The sequence below is a fragment of the Chiloscyllium plagiosum genome, unplaced genomic scaffold, assembly GCF_037043375.1.
Source record: "Chiloscyllium plagiosum isolate Xiang-an unplaced genomic scaffold, Cpla_swu_hap1 HiC_scaffold_4, whole genome shotgun sequence".
Lineage (NCBI taxonomy): Eukaryota > Metazoa > Chordata > Chondrichthyes > Orectolobiformes > Hemiscylliidae > Chiloscyllium > Chiloscyllium plagiosum.
The window spans coordinates 141,165,962-141,180,539 of NW_028270142.1; the positions used below are offsets into that span (position 1 = coordinate 141,165,962).

General features: G+C 40.2%; 1 protein-coding gene across 1 annotated transcript in view; it reads left to right on the forward strand.

The window, feature by feature from the left end:
* Positions 1–13,732, forward strand: part of b4galt6 (beta-1,4-galactosyltransferase 6) — a 66,770-nt gene extending 53,038 nt beyond the window's left edge. The window contains exons 6-9 of the mRNA XM_043687638.2: positions 653–840; positions 2,876–2,998; positions 7,819–7,920; positions 13,127–13,732. Coding sequence (XP_043543573.1) covers positions 653–840; positions 2,876–2,998; positions 7,819–7,920; positions 13,127–13,274 — 561 coding nt within the window. The 3' untranslated portion in view covers positions 13,275–13,732. The remainder of the gene's footprint in view (positions 1–652; positions 841–2,875; positions 2,999–7,818; positions 7,921–13,126) is intronic.
* The last annotated feature ends 846 nt before the right edge of the window (positions 13,733–14,578 follow it).

The window sequence follows — 14,578 nt, forward strand, 5'->3', positions numbered from 1 at the left end:
TTGATCAATGATGTTCAGAATACCTGTGGTTTCCAAGGTATCCAATGTCTCTGAAGGCTCTGAAAGCCTTGAACTACCCATTGAGACCCTCCTGAAAGTAATTCAACATTAACATCCTTTATCACACCAATACTCAATATCTCATTGGTACTCCTTTGATACAATTGTCAGGATAAAATTCTGCAATTATTTTGAGCATTCATGAGATGTGTACAATGCCAGCATTTATGACTCATCCTTACTTGCTCCTGATGGTAGTGGTGAGTTGCTGCCTTGAACTGCTGTTGTCCATTTGATACAGGTACATTCTGCTATTATGAAGGGAGCGCTAGGATTTTGACAATGACAATGAAGGCATTATAGGTCTAAGTGTGAATAGTGATTGACTTGGAGGGGACCTTGCAGATGGTGTTCCCGTGCAACTAATGCCCTTGTCCTTCTGGTTGGCAGAGATCACTGGTTTGGAAGGTGCTCCCAAGCGAATCTTGAGTTGCGTCTACAATTTGCACTGCAGCATCTTTATTGGCTGCCACGTTTTCCATGATATTACTGTCCAGAACTTTGAAACATCTTATGCTCATGTAAACAACAAATGAAGTTGTTATAGAAATACAAGTCTTTCAAGTCTTTTTTTCCTCTTTCCCCACCCTAGGCTGGTAACTATCCTTTCAATCGTGCAATGCTATTTAACGTTGGTTTTATGGAGGCTATGAAGGATTTAGATTGGGACTGTCTCATTTTCCATGATGTTGATCACATTCCAGAAAGTGATCGCAACTACTATGGATGTGGGCAGATGCCACGGCATTTTGCATCAAAGCTGGACAAGTACATGTACCTGTAAGTATCTGGTGCACTTTTTTTATTTGTCTTGATAGTACAAAATCTGAAATTGTTTTTGGTGAGGGGATGGGGGGGCAAAAAGTGATTGAATAACCTCTCACATTGCAAGCACGAAATTGGAAGGAAAACTGTGTCACAGTTGTTAAGTGGTAGTGGTATGGTTACAGTGTCACTGGACTAGTAATTTAAAACCCCAAGCTAATGTAGATGTGGGTTCGAATCCAGCATTGCAGATAGTAAAACTTGAACTGAATGAAAATCTGGAACTAAAAGCTAATCCAACGGTGTCCGTGTAACTACTGTGAATTGATCAAAAAGAAAGCATCTTGGTTCACTGATGTCTATTTAGACAGGGTAAATGCAGGAAAGACATTCCTGATTACCTGGGATTCCAGAACCAGGGGTCACAGTCTATGATTATGGAGTAGGCCATTTAGGACCAGGATGAAAAATGTCTGCACCCAGAGAGTGGCGAGCATGTGGAATTCTCTGCCACAGAAAGCAGTGGAGGCCAAAACATTGAAATATTTTCAAGAAAGAGTTAGTTCTTGAGGCTCAAGGAATCAGTGTGTGGGGAGAAAACAGGAACAGACACTAAGTTGAATTAATAGCTGTGACCATGTTAAATAGCTGAGTAGGCTTGAAGGGCTGAATGGCCTACTTCCCTTATTTTCTGTGTTTCTATGATCAAGAAAGATCCTTAAGGTAAGGAAAACTGCTATCCTTCCTTGGTCTGGCCAATGTGACTCCTGACCCTCAGCAATGTGGTTAATTTGTAACTACCCTCTGAAATACTTCTAGCAATTCAAAGCTACACTGATCAGAGGGCAATTAAGGATGGGCAATAAATGCTGGCATAGCCAGTGATGCTAACATCTTATGAATGAGTAAAACGAAAGTTGTACTTTACATCATTCTCTCAAATAAAAAGATAAATTTCGTTCATTCTGCATTCCACAACCTACTGGGTCTTGTCAAAAACAAAGGTCTGTAACCTGTGATTATTTGTGTCGTTGCCTGATCAGGATAGCTTGCTGTGACTTAGAGTTACATAGAAATTGTGGCACAGCAGCAGGTCACTCAATCTAATTAATTCTATGCCAATCTTTATTCTCCACATCTTCTCCATGTATATCTAAGCCCATCAGCATATCTTCTCCCTAGCCATCCCTTAAATGTGGCCACTGCGTTGATCATCAATAACTTTATAAACGCTTTCATCATTCAGAGAACATGAATGATTAACAGAGAATGCTGAAGGAACTCAGCAGGCCTGGTAGCATCAAAGGGAATGTTTTGAGTCCAATATGACTTGACTTCAGAACTGAACTCTTGAAAAAGAACACAACAGTTATAAAAGTTTGGTTCTGAAGAAGAGTCATACAGACCCAAAACATTAATTCTATTTCTCTTTCCCAGATACTGCCAGACCTGCTGAGTTTCTCCAGCATTCTATATATTTCCAGCAACTGCAGTGTTTTGCTTCTATTAACAATAATATTAATTCAGAATCTTTTTCTGTTGCTGCATGTTTTAAAAATTGAATAATTTTCATAATCTTTTGTAAATAAGCTGAAACAAAACTACTATGTTTGCTTTTCTTCTAACAAATGGCTGTTTCTTTGTTCTGTATGTTTTATGTTCTGGTTAACATATTTACTTCGAACTTAGAACTGAGAACAGTACTGCACAGAACAGGCCCTTTGGCCCGCGATATTTTATCCTACTCTAACATCAATTTAACCTACATTTTACAATTACCCATGTGGCTATCCAAGGGTTGCTAAATGTCTGCAATGTATCTGACTCCATTACCACTGCTGGCAGTGCATTCCATGCACTCACCACCCTCTGTGTATAGAACCAACCTTTGGCATCTTGAATATCTATCTTAATGCATTAACAAATCACTGGGGTGAGTTCTCTCTTTCTATTTTCTTTTGGTGTCTTTTTGTTTAAAATTCCATACCTTGCAGTCCTTGGATGATTGTCTCTCTTTTTTTTAATCATTACCTCCCACCCCATTTTCTAGTCTGCCATACAATGAGTTCTTCGGTGGAGTCAGTGGTCTAACAGTGGAGCAGTTCAGGAAAATCAATGGTTTTCCCAATGCCTTCTGGGGATGGGGTGGAGAGGATGATGACCTGTGGCGCAGGTAAGAATTGTTCATAAGTACAGATTTAAAGCTGGAGATTGTGGCTCAAAGCTGAGCTGACTTTTTCTGTTAAATATCTTACATTTTGGTGCATTCATATACCAGAGAGGAAAGCTATTTGAATTGGAGACTGGATAATTAAATAGCACTCAGATGCAGTGCTCACAATCAGCTGCAAAAGTTAGAGGGAATTATTTAAACACTGTTCTCTCTCAATTAATGTGGCTCATTTTTTCTACCTTAAATGTTATGCTGCGAATTGGAGATTCTGGAATATTTCTTCTGAAACAGAAATGACTTAAGAGAGGATTGAGTAGAGTTTTTAAGTTGTAAATGGTTTTTGACTCTTCTGCCTTTGGGATTGATCTCCTTCTATCTAATTCTGTCTAGACTTACCATGAGTTTGAGCACATATATCAAATCTTCTCTGAAACTCTAAGGCAAATAAGGCCAGAAGTGTACACCATGTGTACGATCTTTTGATCTCTCTGCCTATAAATTCTGTGCTTTTCTTCGCTTCACTTGATGGAGGAGCAGTGCCCCGAAAGCTTGTGATTTCAAATAAACCTGTTGGACGATAACCTGGTGTTATGTGACTTTTGACCTTGTCCATCCCAGTCCAGCATGGGCACCTGCACACTAAGGAGAACAGACTCTATTTAATTGATTTACCCATACAACTGAAGTCTCGTCATCTCAGGAACGCTGTTTGTAAATTTTCTCTACACCCTGATTAAGACCTTCACAGATGTTAGAAGATAGGAGGCAATGTAGATACATCTGAATAATAAGAACCATGGTACCACCATAGTGGTCTTGTACAGGATAGCAAATATAATTTGTAGCTATGTTGAATCTTTTCATATCTCAGCGGGTGGAAAGGAGGATGTTGGCGTCTGTGTTTTAGGGCTGTCTTAGGACCAGATTATTATTAGGTTTGCCCTCTTAGATTTGGAATGGTGTGCACTCTACCATCAAAGAAATGTTTTGAAGAGTGATATAGAATGGAGGAATGGCTGACATTTCACCTGCCAGATTCAGAGCACAGTGAAAGTGAACCCCACATATTGCAGCTTATAAACTGACTCCCTTTCTTTCACTCCCCCACAGTCCTGATTTTATGTATACATGGTGTATAAGATGGTGTATAAAATCTCCAAAGATTCACCCAGATTCCTTTTGAAAAGCACCTTTGAAACCTACAATTACTCCCATCTAGAAGATCAACAGCAGCAGATACACAGGAACCACCAGCCCCTATGAGTTCCCCTCCAAGCCACTCACCATCCTGAATGGTTTGGAAATATGTCATCATTCCTTCAGTGTCACTGGGTCAAAATCCTGGAACTCCCTCCCGAACAGCATTGTGGGTTAACGTACCACATGTGGACTGTCCTGTTTCAAGAAGGCACCTCTTTGCCACGTGGCCAGCAATGCCCACCTCCCATGAGATGATTCTTTAAAAAAAAAATAAATTTACCCCCCCTCCCCCAGCTTTCAATCATGACTTGGTAGTTATCTTCAATGTTTCACCCCACAGGCTGGTGTTTTTAACCGACTAGTACCTTAGAATTATGTGTAACAATTCAAGTGCATGATATGTAATGTATTGCCTGGGAGCATAAGACACACCCACACAGTACAGACCTCGTGTCAGACTTTTTAAAATCAACCTGCTCAGAGTTGTTATTATGCAATTCTGAAGCAGGAGGAACGTGAAAAACCTTGGTGAATAAGTCAACTCCTGTTTTTAATTTTTTTGAGGCTTCACCGGCCACTGTCATGTCAACATTTTTGGTAGTAGGGAAAAAGTTAAAAAGATTAATGCCCAAGGATTGAGCTAGGTGAGATGGTTGAGGGGGGAGTGGAGTGAAATGGAGGATGAGTTGTGCTCTCATTCTGCAGTAGATAAATACTAGTGCTCCAATAACAACAGCTTGCATTTACATAGAGTCCATAACACAACAAGCTCACAGGTGTATTAGCAAACAAAATTCAAAATTGAGCACACGATCTAGTAGCAAAGGTATCCAAATGTTTGATCAAACATTTCGAGAGAGAGAGAGAGAGTTTGGCAAGTTCAAGGAGGGAAAACCTGAGTTTTTAGACAGCTGAAGGTATGGCCACTGATAGTGATAAAAATTGGTGAGGTGCAAGAGACCAAATTGGGAGCACAGATTTCTCTGAGGATTATAAGGATCAAGATCATAGAGGGATTTGAAAATGAGGATTTTAGAAGTGAGTTGTTGTTGGGATGAGAGCTAATGTAGCCCAACAATGATGGGTGAACAGAACTTAGTTGAGTTAGGATCCAGGCAGTAGATTGTTGGGTGAGCTCAAGTTTAAGGAAGGTGAGCGGTTGGCCAGGGAAGCACTGGAATGGTTGAGTTGATAGGTAGCAAAGGCATGAATGAGATTTTCAGCAATAGCTGAACTGATGGTGGAGAAGAATCATGTGTTGGCTTTTTTGGCAATGCAAAGAAGTTTGGATCCTGACAGTACACTAAGATTGTGACTAGGAGACTTAGAGGAGAGTAGTAAAAGGGGAGCAGAGTGAGATGTTGGACTTATTCAAAAAAAGGCTCAAAATAGGAAAAGAGGAAATTGAAATACAAGCACTATTATGATGTTATCGAGTATATTAATTGGGATGCAGGCAGTAAGTGAACCTTTTTCTCCAACATTGACTTTTGCTTTGTTTAATCACACTCAAGACATAGCTTTTCAATGTTAGGTAACTAGTCATCGAGTTATACAGCACAGAAACAGACCCTTCAGTCCGACTCATCCGTGTCCAACCAGGGATCCTAACCTGACCTCTTCCCATTTGCCAGCATTTGGCCCATATCTCTCTCAACCCTTCCTACTCATGTACCCAGATGCCTTTTTAAATATTGTACCAGCTTCCACCACTTCCTCTGGCAGCTCATACCACATACCACTTCTGTGTGAAAATGACCCCCCCCACATCTTTCCCCTCTCACCTTAAGCATATGCCCTCCAGTTTTGGGCACCCTACCCTCAGAAAAAGACCCAAGACCTTGGCTATGCCCCCAATCCATGCCCCTCATGATTTAATAAATCTCTAAGGTCACCCCTCAGCCTCCGACACTCCAGGGAAAAATAGCCCCAACCTATTCAGTCTCTCCCTATAGCTCAACTCTCCAACCCTGGCAACATCTTTGTAAATATTTTTCTGAACCCTTTCAAGTTTCACAACATCTTTCCGATAGGAAGGAGAGCATAACTGAATACAGCAATCTAAAAGTTGCCTAACCAATGTCCTGAGCTGCAACTTAACATTCCAAACTCTATACTCAATGCACTGACCAATGAAGGCAAGTGTGTGTCCCTCCTGTTCCCCAGGATTCCCTCCAACAACTTACCCACTACTGATGTCATGCATTTTCCTTACCACTTTTCTTAAATAATGGGGCCACATTAGCCAGTTTCCAAACTTCTGGCATCTCGTGTGTCTATCAATGATACAAAATACCTCAGCAATCTCTTCCTTAGCTTTCCACAAAGTTCTGGGATGCACCTGATCACATCCCAGGGATTTATCCACCTTTATGCCTTTTAAGATGTCCAGCACCTTCTCTTCTGTAATATGTCTACTTGAAAAGTGTCCATCACAAGAATATGTCATTATTTACTTCCCCAAATTCTCTAGCTTCCATTTCTCATCATGTGGCTCATTCTTCATGCTGGACCCAGTGTAATAATATACATATGACCCATTATCTGCAGTCAAAAGGAATATAACCATTTTGAGTTTCCTGGCAGTACAGGGGGCTTCTAATTCCTTAGAGTACTCCCCCCACCCTCCCCCCTCCCCCCTCCCCAAAAAAAAACTGTAGCAACACCTCAGCAAATCAGCATCCTTTTTTTCTCAAAGCATAAACACTGCTGTGATCATTTGAAGTTTTGAATTCCTGTATTTGTCCTGATGGGTCAAAGATGCACAGATTCAGCAACGTGTCTCTTTTCAGTGAAATTGGTTCTGTATTACAAGATGCCTGTTTGAATTTAAATTCCCTAGCTGCCACAGAAGAATTTGAACTCATCTTATTCATCCAAGATTCTGAATATCTAATCTTGTCACAGTAATATTAAGCTTAATGTATCTCACATACTATATTTTGTATGCATGTTTACTGAGCTCACAGCCGTTACTTTTCCAAGGCCCTGCATTGTGTTAATCATTTTAACTTGCTCAGTTATGACTTACAGACATCAAATCCACTGCATTGCAGTTCTAACTTCCTATGATGTAGTCCTTATTCTGTCCAGACATGACCTTTCATTACAGATCTCATCACAGAGAAACTAACCTCCAATAAAATTGTGCCTATTCATTACAAATTACTAAGTAAAAACCGAAAGAACTGCAGATGCTGTAAATCAGAAGCAAAAGCAGGAGTTTCTGGAAAGCTCAGCAGGTCTGGCAGCATTTTTGAAGAGAAATCAGTTAACATTTCGGGTCCAGTAAGTCTTCCTCTGAAGGGTCACTGGACCCGAGACGTTAATTCTGATTCCATTCACAGATGCTGCCAGACCAGCTGAGCTTTTCCAGTAACTTCTGTTTTTGCATTAGAAGTTACTGATAGCTAACCATTGACTTTAGCAATATGTTATGAAATCTGTTCATAGTTAATGAAAAATGATTATGCACATTTTAATTTTTTAGTTGTGTTTTTAATATATAAATCTCAATTAATTTTGCCATTAAATCCACTAAGTGCACTAATAGAATATATTCCATGAAGTTTAAGGAAAATTGGCTGACTTACTAATCCTCTTTTTCATTCACGTTGCAGAGTTTCCTTTGCAGGATATAATGTGACAAGGCCAGAAGGAGACCTGGGAAAATACAAATCGATCCCTCATCATCATCGAGGGGAGGTGCAGTTTCTCGGCAGGTAAGTGGTCAACCTTGCTGCATGTTTTCAAAGTGTACTGGACACTTGTTAGAAAATACCCTTTACCTTTTTGTTTTCTCAATTCTGTAAGTGATTTGAAAGCCTAAGTTTTGAGGACATTTCAAGTACTTTTGAAAATGCATTGCTTGGACATCCATTTGTGCTTGAAACTATAAATGATTGGAGACTTGAAATGCTTAATAGATCATCTTACTACTCCTCTTCTGAAATCTGGGTTTGATTCCACCCTAGTCACATAGCATCACAGTTGTTCTCTGTGCTGACTAAAAGGATCCTGACTGGATTCTAAAATTCATAGTCACATGGACAAATGCAGGTTGATTAAAGAAAGCTAGCATGGATTTCTTAAGGGAAGATCATTTTATTTATTAACTTGCCAGGGTTATCTGAGGGGATGACAAAGCTGGCTGATTATATCAGTGTTGTTGGTTTGTACATGAACTGCCAGATGGTACAGTGCTATGTAACAGATATGAGGAAAATTAGAACTCATGAATAAAAAGGACAGCAGTGACGTGAATGCAAAATTGGCTAAAGCTGAGTTTCAGAAAACAGCGAGTAATTGTTAATGGATGTTTTTCAGGCTGGGAAATGTTTGTACTAGTTCTCCAGTGATCAGTATTGGGGACCATGCTTTTCCTGATGTGTACTAATTACCTAGACCTTGGTGTACTGGGTACACTTTCAAAACTTGTGGATGATGTAAAACTTGGAAGTATTGTAAACCGAGAGGAAGCCAGTATAGAACTCAAAAGAATATGACTAGTTGGTGGGTTGGGCAATTAAGTGGGACATGAGCATTGTATTATGAACCCAACTGATGGTAATGCTACACAGTTCAAATCCCAGAAAGAAACTCAACTTGATGGATCATATCTTTTTTAATCATTTAGTTAACTAATATGGTGGTTCGTCATCGAAACATATTCAAACAATGCTGCAGATTTTCTTTAACAGCAGGAGTTTATTGTACAAGAGAAGATTTTTTTTACAAAAACAATTTATCTTAGCAAAGTTTAACGCACACAGCAAAACAAAGTTTTAAGCCTGTTTCCTGACTCTGTCAGTTACAGAGACTCTCATCCAGAATTATTACACCCCTGTCTCAACTCTTCAGGGTTCTTCTTAAATGATTCTTGAAAGATTCTTTGCCATCAGCTGTGGACAACATTCAATAAGACCTTTCCAAATCTGCTAACAAGACCTCGTTCTCAAATGTTTGCTGAGGTAATAATATCCCGCTAACTGCCCTGAATGATCCCTTCTAGCAGATAAATTAAACTTACTTCAAACTCATCATTGATTCTCCGAATTAAACAAAACTTGTTTGTAAGCCAGTTTGCAACAAAGAGGATTTCAGTCTCAGAGATTATGCTACATTAAAATGCTCATTGGGGGATTTAATCTTTCTCTTCATTATTCTTTGGCATCACTCCCAAAGACAGCACTTATTGCCGGTCCATAATTACGTATGAACTGAGTGGCCTGTTCAGTCACCTCAGAGGGCAGTTAAGAATCACCCTATTGCTGGAGTCATGTGTAAGCCAGGCCAGGTAAGGCCAGGCCCCCATCTCAGAATTATGATATGGAAGGAGGCCATTTGGGCCATCATTTCTGTACTACCTCTCCAAATGATCACGATAACTTCGTCCTATTCTTCTTTTCTGATAATCTTGCACATTGTTTCAAACATTCATCTAAAGTCCCCTCTTTCAATGGAATACTGGGGGGGTGGTAATATCACTGTAATCTGGAGTCCCAGACTTGTGTCCTGGGATATGGGTACATACCCCACCATGGCAGCTGATCAAATTCAAATTTAAATTTAATTACTACGTTTGAATTTGAAAGCTAGTCTCAGTAGTGTTGACCATTACTGTTGTTAAATGTCATGAAAACCCATCTATTTCATCAACATCCTATAGGGAAGGAAATCTTTGTCCTTAACTGGTCTGAATCTGGGTGTACAGCAATGTGGTTGACTCAAAACTGCCCTCTGGAATGGCCCCAGCAAGTTCAAAGGCAATTTGAGATGAGCAACCTGACTAGCAATACCCACGTTCCATGAAAGAATAAAGGGGGGGATAAAAGGCAAAATGTACCCAACTCCTCCGATCTATCATTCTGCCCTCATTCCTGGAGCCAACTTTGTGAACCTATTCTGCGCTCCATCTAATGTGTTCGCATCTGTCTTCCGAGTTGTACATGATTCTGCGCCTCAGGCCAAACCTGTATCTTATAAATGATCAGCCGAATCTCCTTGCTCTTTTTTCAATCTGTGCTCCTGTTAGTGAAGCCTAGGATACTCTATGCTTTAACTGTTCTCTCCACCTGTAATTACTTATGCATATTTACACCAAATCTCTCTGCTGCTGACCCCCTGTTTGAGTAGTATGCTTTATTTTCTTCTGTATCTCCACTTTCTCTGTACCAAAATACATCTACATTGCACTCCATCCGACACCTATTTGTCCACTCCATCAAATTGCCGGTGTCTCTTTGCGTTCTACACAGTCCTTTTTCATTGGGTTTACTGTGTTTCTCAGTTCTGTATAATTCATTGCCTTTGAAATTGTGTCCAGTACGCACAGATCTAAATCATTAAAATATATCAGGACAAGCAAGGATTCCAGTATTGCTTTGTTCCACAATTCGCTTTTCCCATCCCCTCTCCAAAAAAATTCCTTCAAAACTTCCTCCAATTCAAAAAAATATCTGTTAACCATTGCTCCCCACTTCCTATTACTCAGCCAATTTTGTATCCATGCTACCACTGTCCCTTTGATTCCATTAGTACTAATATGGTTCACAAGTCTGTTGTGTCGCACTGTCAAACATTTTGAAAGTCTGTGTCCACTACATCAGATGCATTAGTCTCCTCAATCCTCTGTTATCTCTTTAAACATTTCTAGTACGTTAATTGAGCATAATTTTACCTTCAGAATTCTGGATCACCTTAACTAACCCATGTTGTCCATTTATTCTATGCTAAAAGATCACTTCTTATAAGAACTACCATTGAGGCTAACTAATTGCTGGCCTAAATGTGACACAATTTTTTTTTCAGCAATTCTCAATCCTCTGATACCAGCTGAGTCTGAGACAGCATGAAAAATTATGGTTAATACTTTTGCAAGTTCCACACTCCATCCTTTTAATATCCTTGGATGCATCTCATCCAGTCTTGGTTCCTTGTTAGCATTGAGTGCAGGCAATCTAATCCTATAGCTAATCTTTAACCATTTTGAGCCCTACTAGCATCAGAGCTTGTTCCTTTGTCTTAGTATTGTCTACCTCTTTGCTTGGGTATTATTTACCTCTTTGGTGAAGACAGATGCAAAGGCAAACTGGTGGCATTGGGTAATGTCTCTGAAATGGCTATTCTGGAGCTTCAGGCTCATGTTCTGGGCACATGGGTTTGAATTCCCTCATGGTAGCTGGTGAAATTTGAATTCCATTAAAATAGCACCTAGTGAAAACCTCCAGAAGGAACTCAGCCCCAGCTGTGTTCAAATCCAATCACCAACCCTCCACCCACCCAAAACAAACTAGTGCTCTCTTCAACATACTGCCAGTCATACATTAGTCTATTGTATCCTCTTTATTTCTGCACTCATTAACAATCCAACAATTACTGTGTTTGACATTCTGCTTGCCAATTTATAACCTAGCTCCCTGAACTCTGACTGCGACTACGTACCCCTTCCTGTCCATGTCGTCAGTGCCTCTGGCTGATCACACACTCCCAGAATAATGTCCTGCAGTCATTCTGTGGCTTCCTCAACCCTGGAACCAGGGAGACAGTGTAACATCTGAGAGTCTCCTCTTTCACAATAAAAATACCTATTTCCTCCTTACCTAGCAACTACCCCATCTCTTCTGTTCTACTCTTCAGTATAGCTGAAGTATCTAAGGTGTCATGGGCTTGGCTATTGCTGCTCTCCTCTCGGGCCATTGCTCTCACCAGTATCTCAAATGGAAAACCCATTTTAGCGAGCTAAATTGTCACAAGGACTCCTGCTACCTTCCTGGTTCTCTTGGACTGCCTGGCGGTCAACCATTATCTATTTGCCCAGATATCCATATCCAGAGGTCAGACCACTTCCTGAAATGTGTTAATGAGTCTAGCCGCTGCTGACATTGCTCCCCTTTCCCCTGGTTGAGGATGAGAAGAGTTTTGGGGGAGGAGGACAGGATATAGGGAAGATGGCGACTGTGTAGCTGAGAGACACATGTTACGTTTGGGGATGTGGCAGAGACTGATTGACGGGGCGATCCCACTCCCTTGTGGTATCGTGGCCACCGTTCCTTTGCTGAGGTTGCCCTACTATGCCCAGTGACTGCTGGAATCTAGTATAGAAGGTGATGTGGGGATCAGAAGGAATGGGCTCATCACCACCTCCTGGAAGGGCCTCTCCCCGGGTCAGTAAGACAGCAGGAATGGGCTAGGTAGAAAGGCAAGGATTGCTGAGGATACATTGTCACAAGTGGAAGCTTCTGTTGGTCTCCTCCAACCTCCCCAAATCCTGGTTAGTTCTTCTATTTGTGCCATCTTGAAAACTAGCTATGCTGCTTCTGCCACTTAATAATTCCATCGAGGGCCTCTTTGCATGTGTGTTCTCATTACACCACCTAGAGGTGCTGAGTACAGCATTCACAGCTTTAATAGAGATGCTTAGAGGCTTTGACAGGATGCCATGGAGGAAGTTTTTCAACTCTTTGGAAAGGCAGTAATTCAAGTTAAAATAAACACAGGAAAAATGAGTGCATTTTTAAAAAGATTTCTGCAAATTATGGAAGCTTTCAATAGGGAATTGGAAATTTGCAAGTCTGTTGGGAAAAAATATGGCAAGGATTAATCTTTTGAAAGAACCGGTGTCAGTAAGGTAAAGGTGAAATCACCTGGTCCCATAGGGCTGCCCTGTCATTGGAGAGCGACGCTGATGATAGTTTAACCTGAAGGTGAGGTTGAGCAGGTAGGACCTTTATGGGAACCTCAGCCAGTGCAGAAATTGAATGCACATTGTTAGTGTCACTCTCCATCACAAGCTAGCCATCCAACCAACTGAGCTAAACTAATGTGGACCAAATTGTTTGTTTCTTTGTTGTGTGATTCTGATACTTGTACCCCAGGTTGGATTACTGCACTACGTTTTTGATCATTCCAATGTTTTTTTTTCCACAGATATAAATTATTGAGGTATTCTAAAGAACGTCAGCCCCTGGATGGGTTGAATAACCTAAAGTATGCTCCAAATATAACTCTGCACTTTTTGTACAAAAATATAACAGTGAACCTAACACCAGAGTTGGCTCCTGTAATTGAAGGTTAAAGAGGATGGGACCATCTGACATTTTAATGGCTTTTCTGGAGCATTGTGGATTTCAGAACATTTTTGTTTAATGGCAGTTCAGTGAAGGACTTTAAGGGTCTTGAGGAACAGCCAAACTACCGCAGCTGTGGATGATTTAATGACGGCTTGAGTCCTGAATTTTGAACAGCTGATTGTACCTGCATGTCTTAGTAGCGTTTGCTAATGAATTCACCCTGCATTTTGCAAAACAACATGCCATCATTCTGAAATCAAGAGGTTTACAGCAGGACTACTCTGACTGACTATTAAGTCCTTGCGTTATTGTCTTAGCTTTCTCGTCGTGATCAGCTGTTCTTGTATAAAGGTGTTAAAGCCAATAGAATTTCCATTTATATGTATTGCATAACATTGTATTTTTAGCTAAAATGAAGGCTTGAAATAATGCTGTGGATTTGTAAATATACTGTAAAATTGTGCACTTTGCCACTCCTTTTTTATACCATTAAACTAATGCATTTGTGTGATGTTCCTTTTAAAAAGGAGATATATATATATATATGTGTGTGTGTGTGTGTAACTTGGCATGTAAGAACAAAATGTATATAGTCTTTAAGACGCATCATTTAATTTCCTTACTGAACAATGGGAAGATTGCAATATATTGGTTGCTGTTAGCTAAAACCATACCTTGTTACAGTAGGATTCTACACTGCCAAGTCACTTCACCTTCTGGTTTTGATTTGAAAAATACTTTTTTTGTTCTTAAAGTAAAATGAGTTTAGCTTTGGATTATCTTCTGATGTGTGGTATAGTGCTATCTGATTCATTTATGTGTTTGGGGAAGGAAAGCTTCAAACCAAGATGTGAGGGTAGTTAGGAAGGAAACAGGAGTGGGGTAGGTATTTGCTTTTAAAAGAATTGAAGATAAGCCACAAGCCTAAACCAAATTTCCTCTTGTAGGGTTGTGCTGTCTTAGTTGCTGAGGAGATGGTGCAAAGTTATTGATGGTTCTCATTACAAAACCAACTTTCTTGCCACACTGTTCTGACTGGCTGACCATCTTTTATCGTTCCCCTACATGTTGAGAGATATGGTGTTTATGCACTTGCTGTATTTGGGAAGTGAAACATTGTTTTCTATAATATTTTCACGGTGGAGGTGGGTGGGGAGGACCGCAAGCATTCTAAAATTAATACGAGTGTGCTAACATTATTTTCTTAAAAATAACATGCGGTCAGTGACTGGATATATGTTTAAGAACAAAATTCCATGAATTGCTGAATACATGCCAGTACTATTCAAATAATGGAATGATTCTGTGC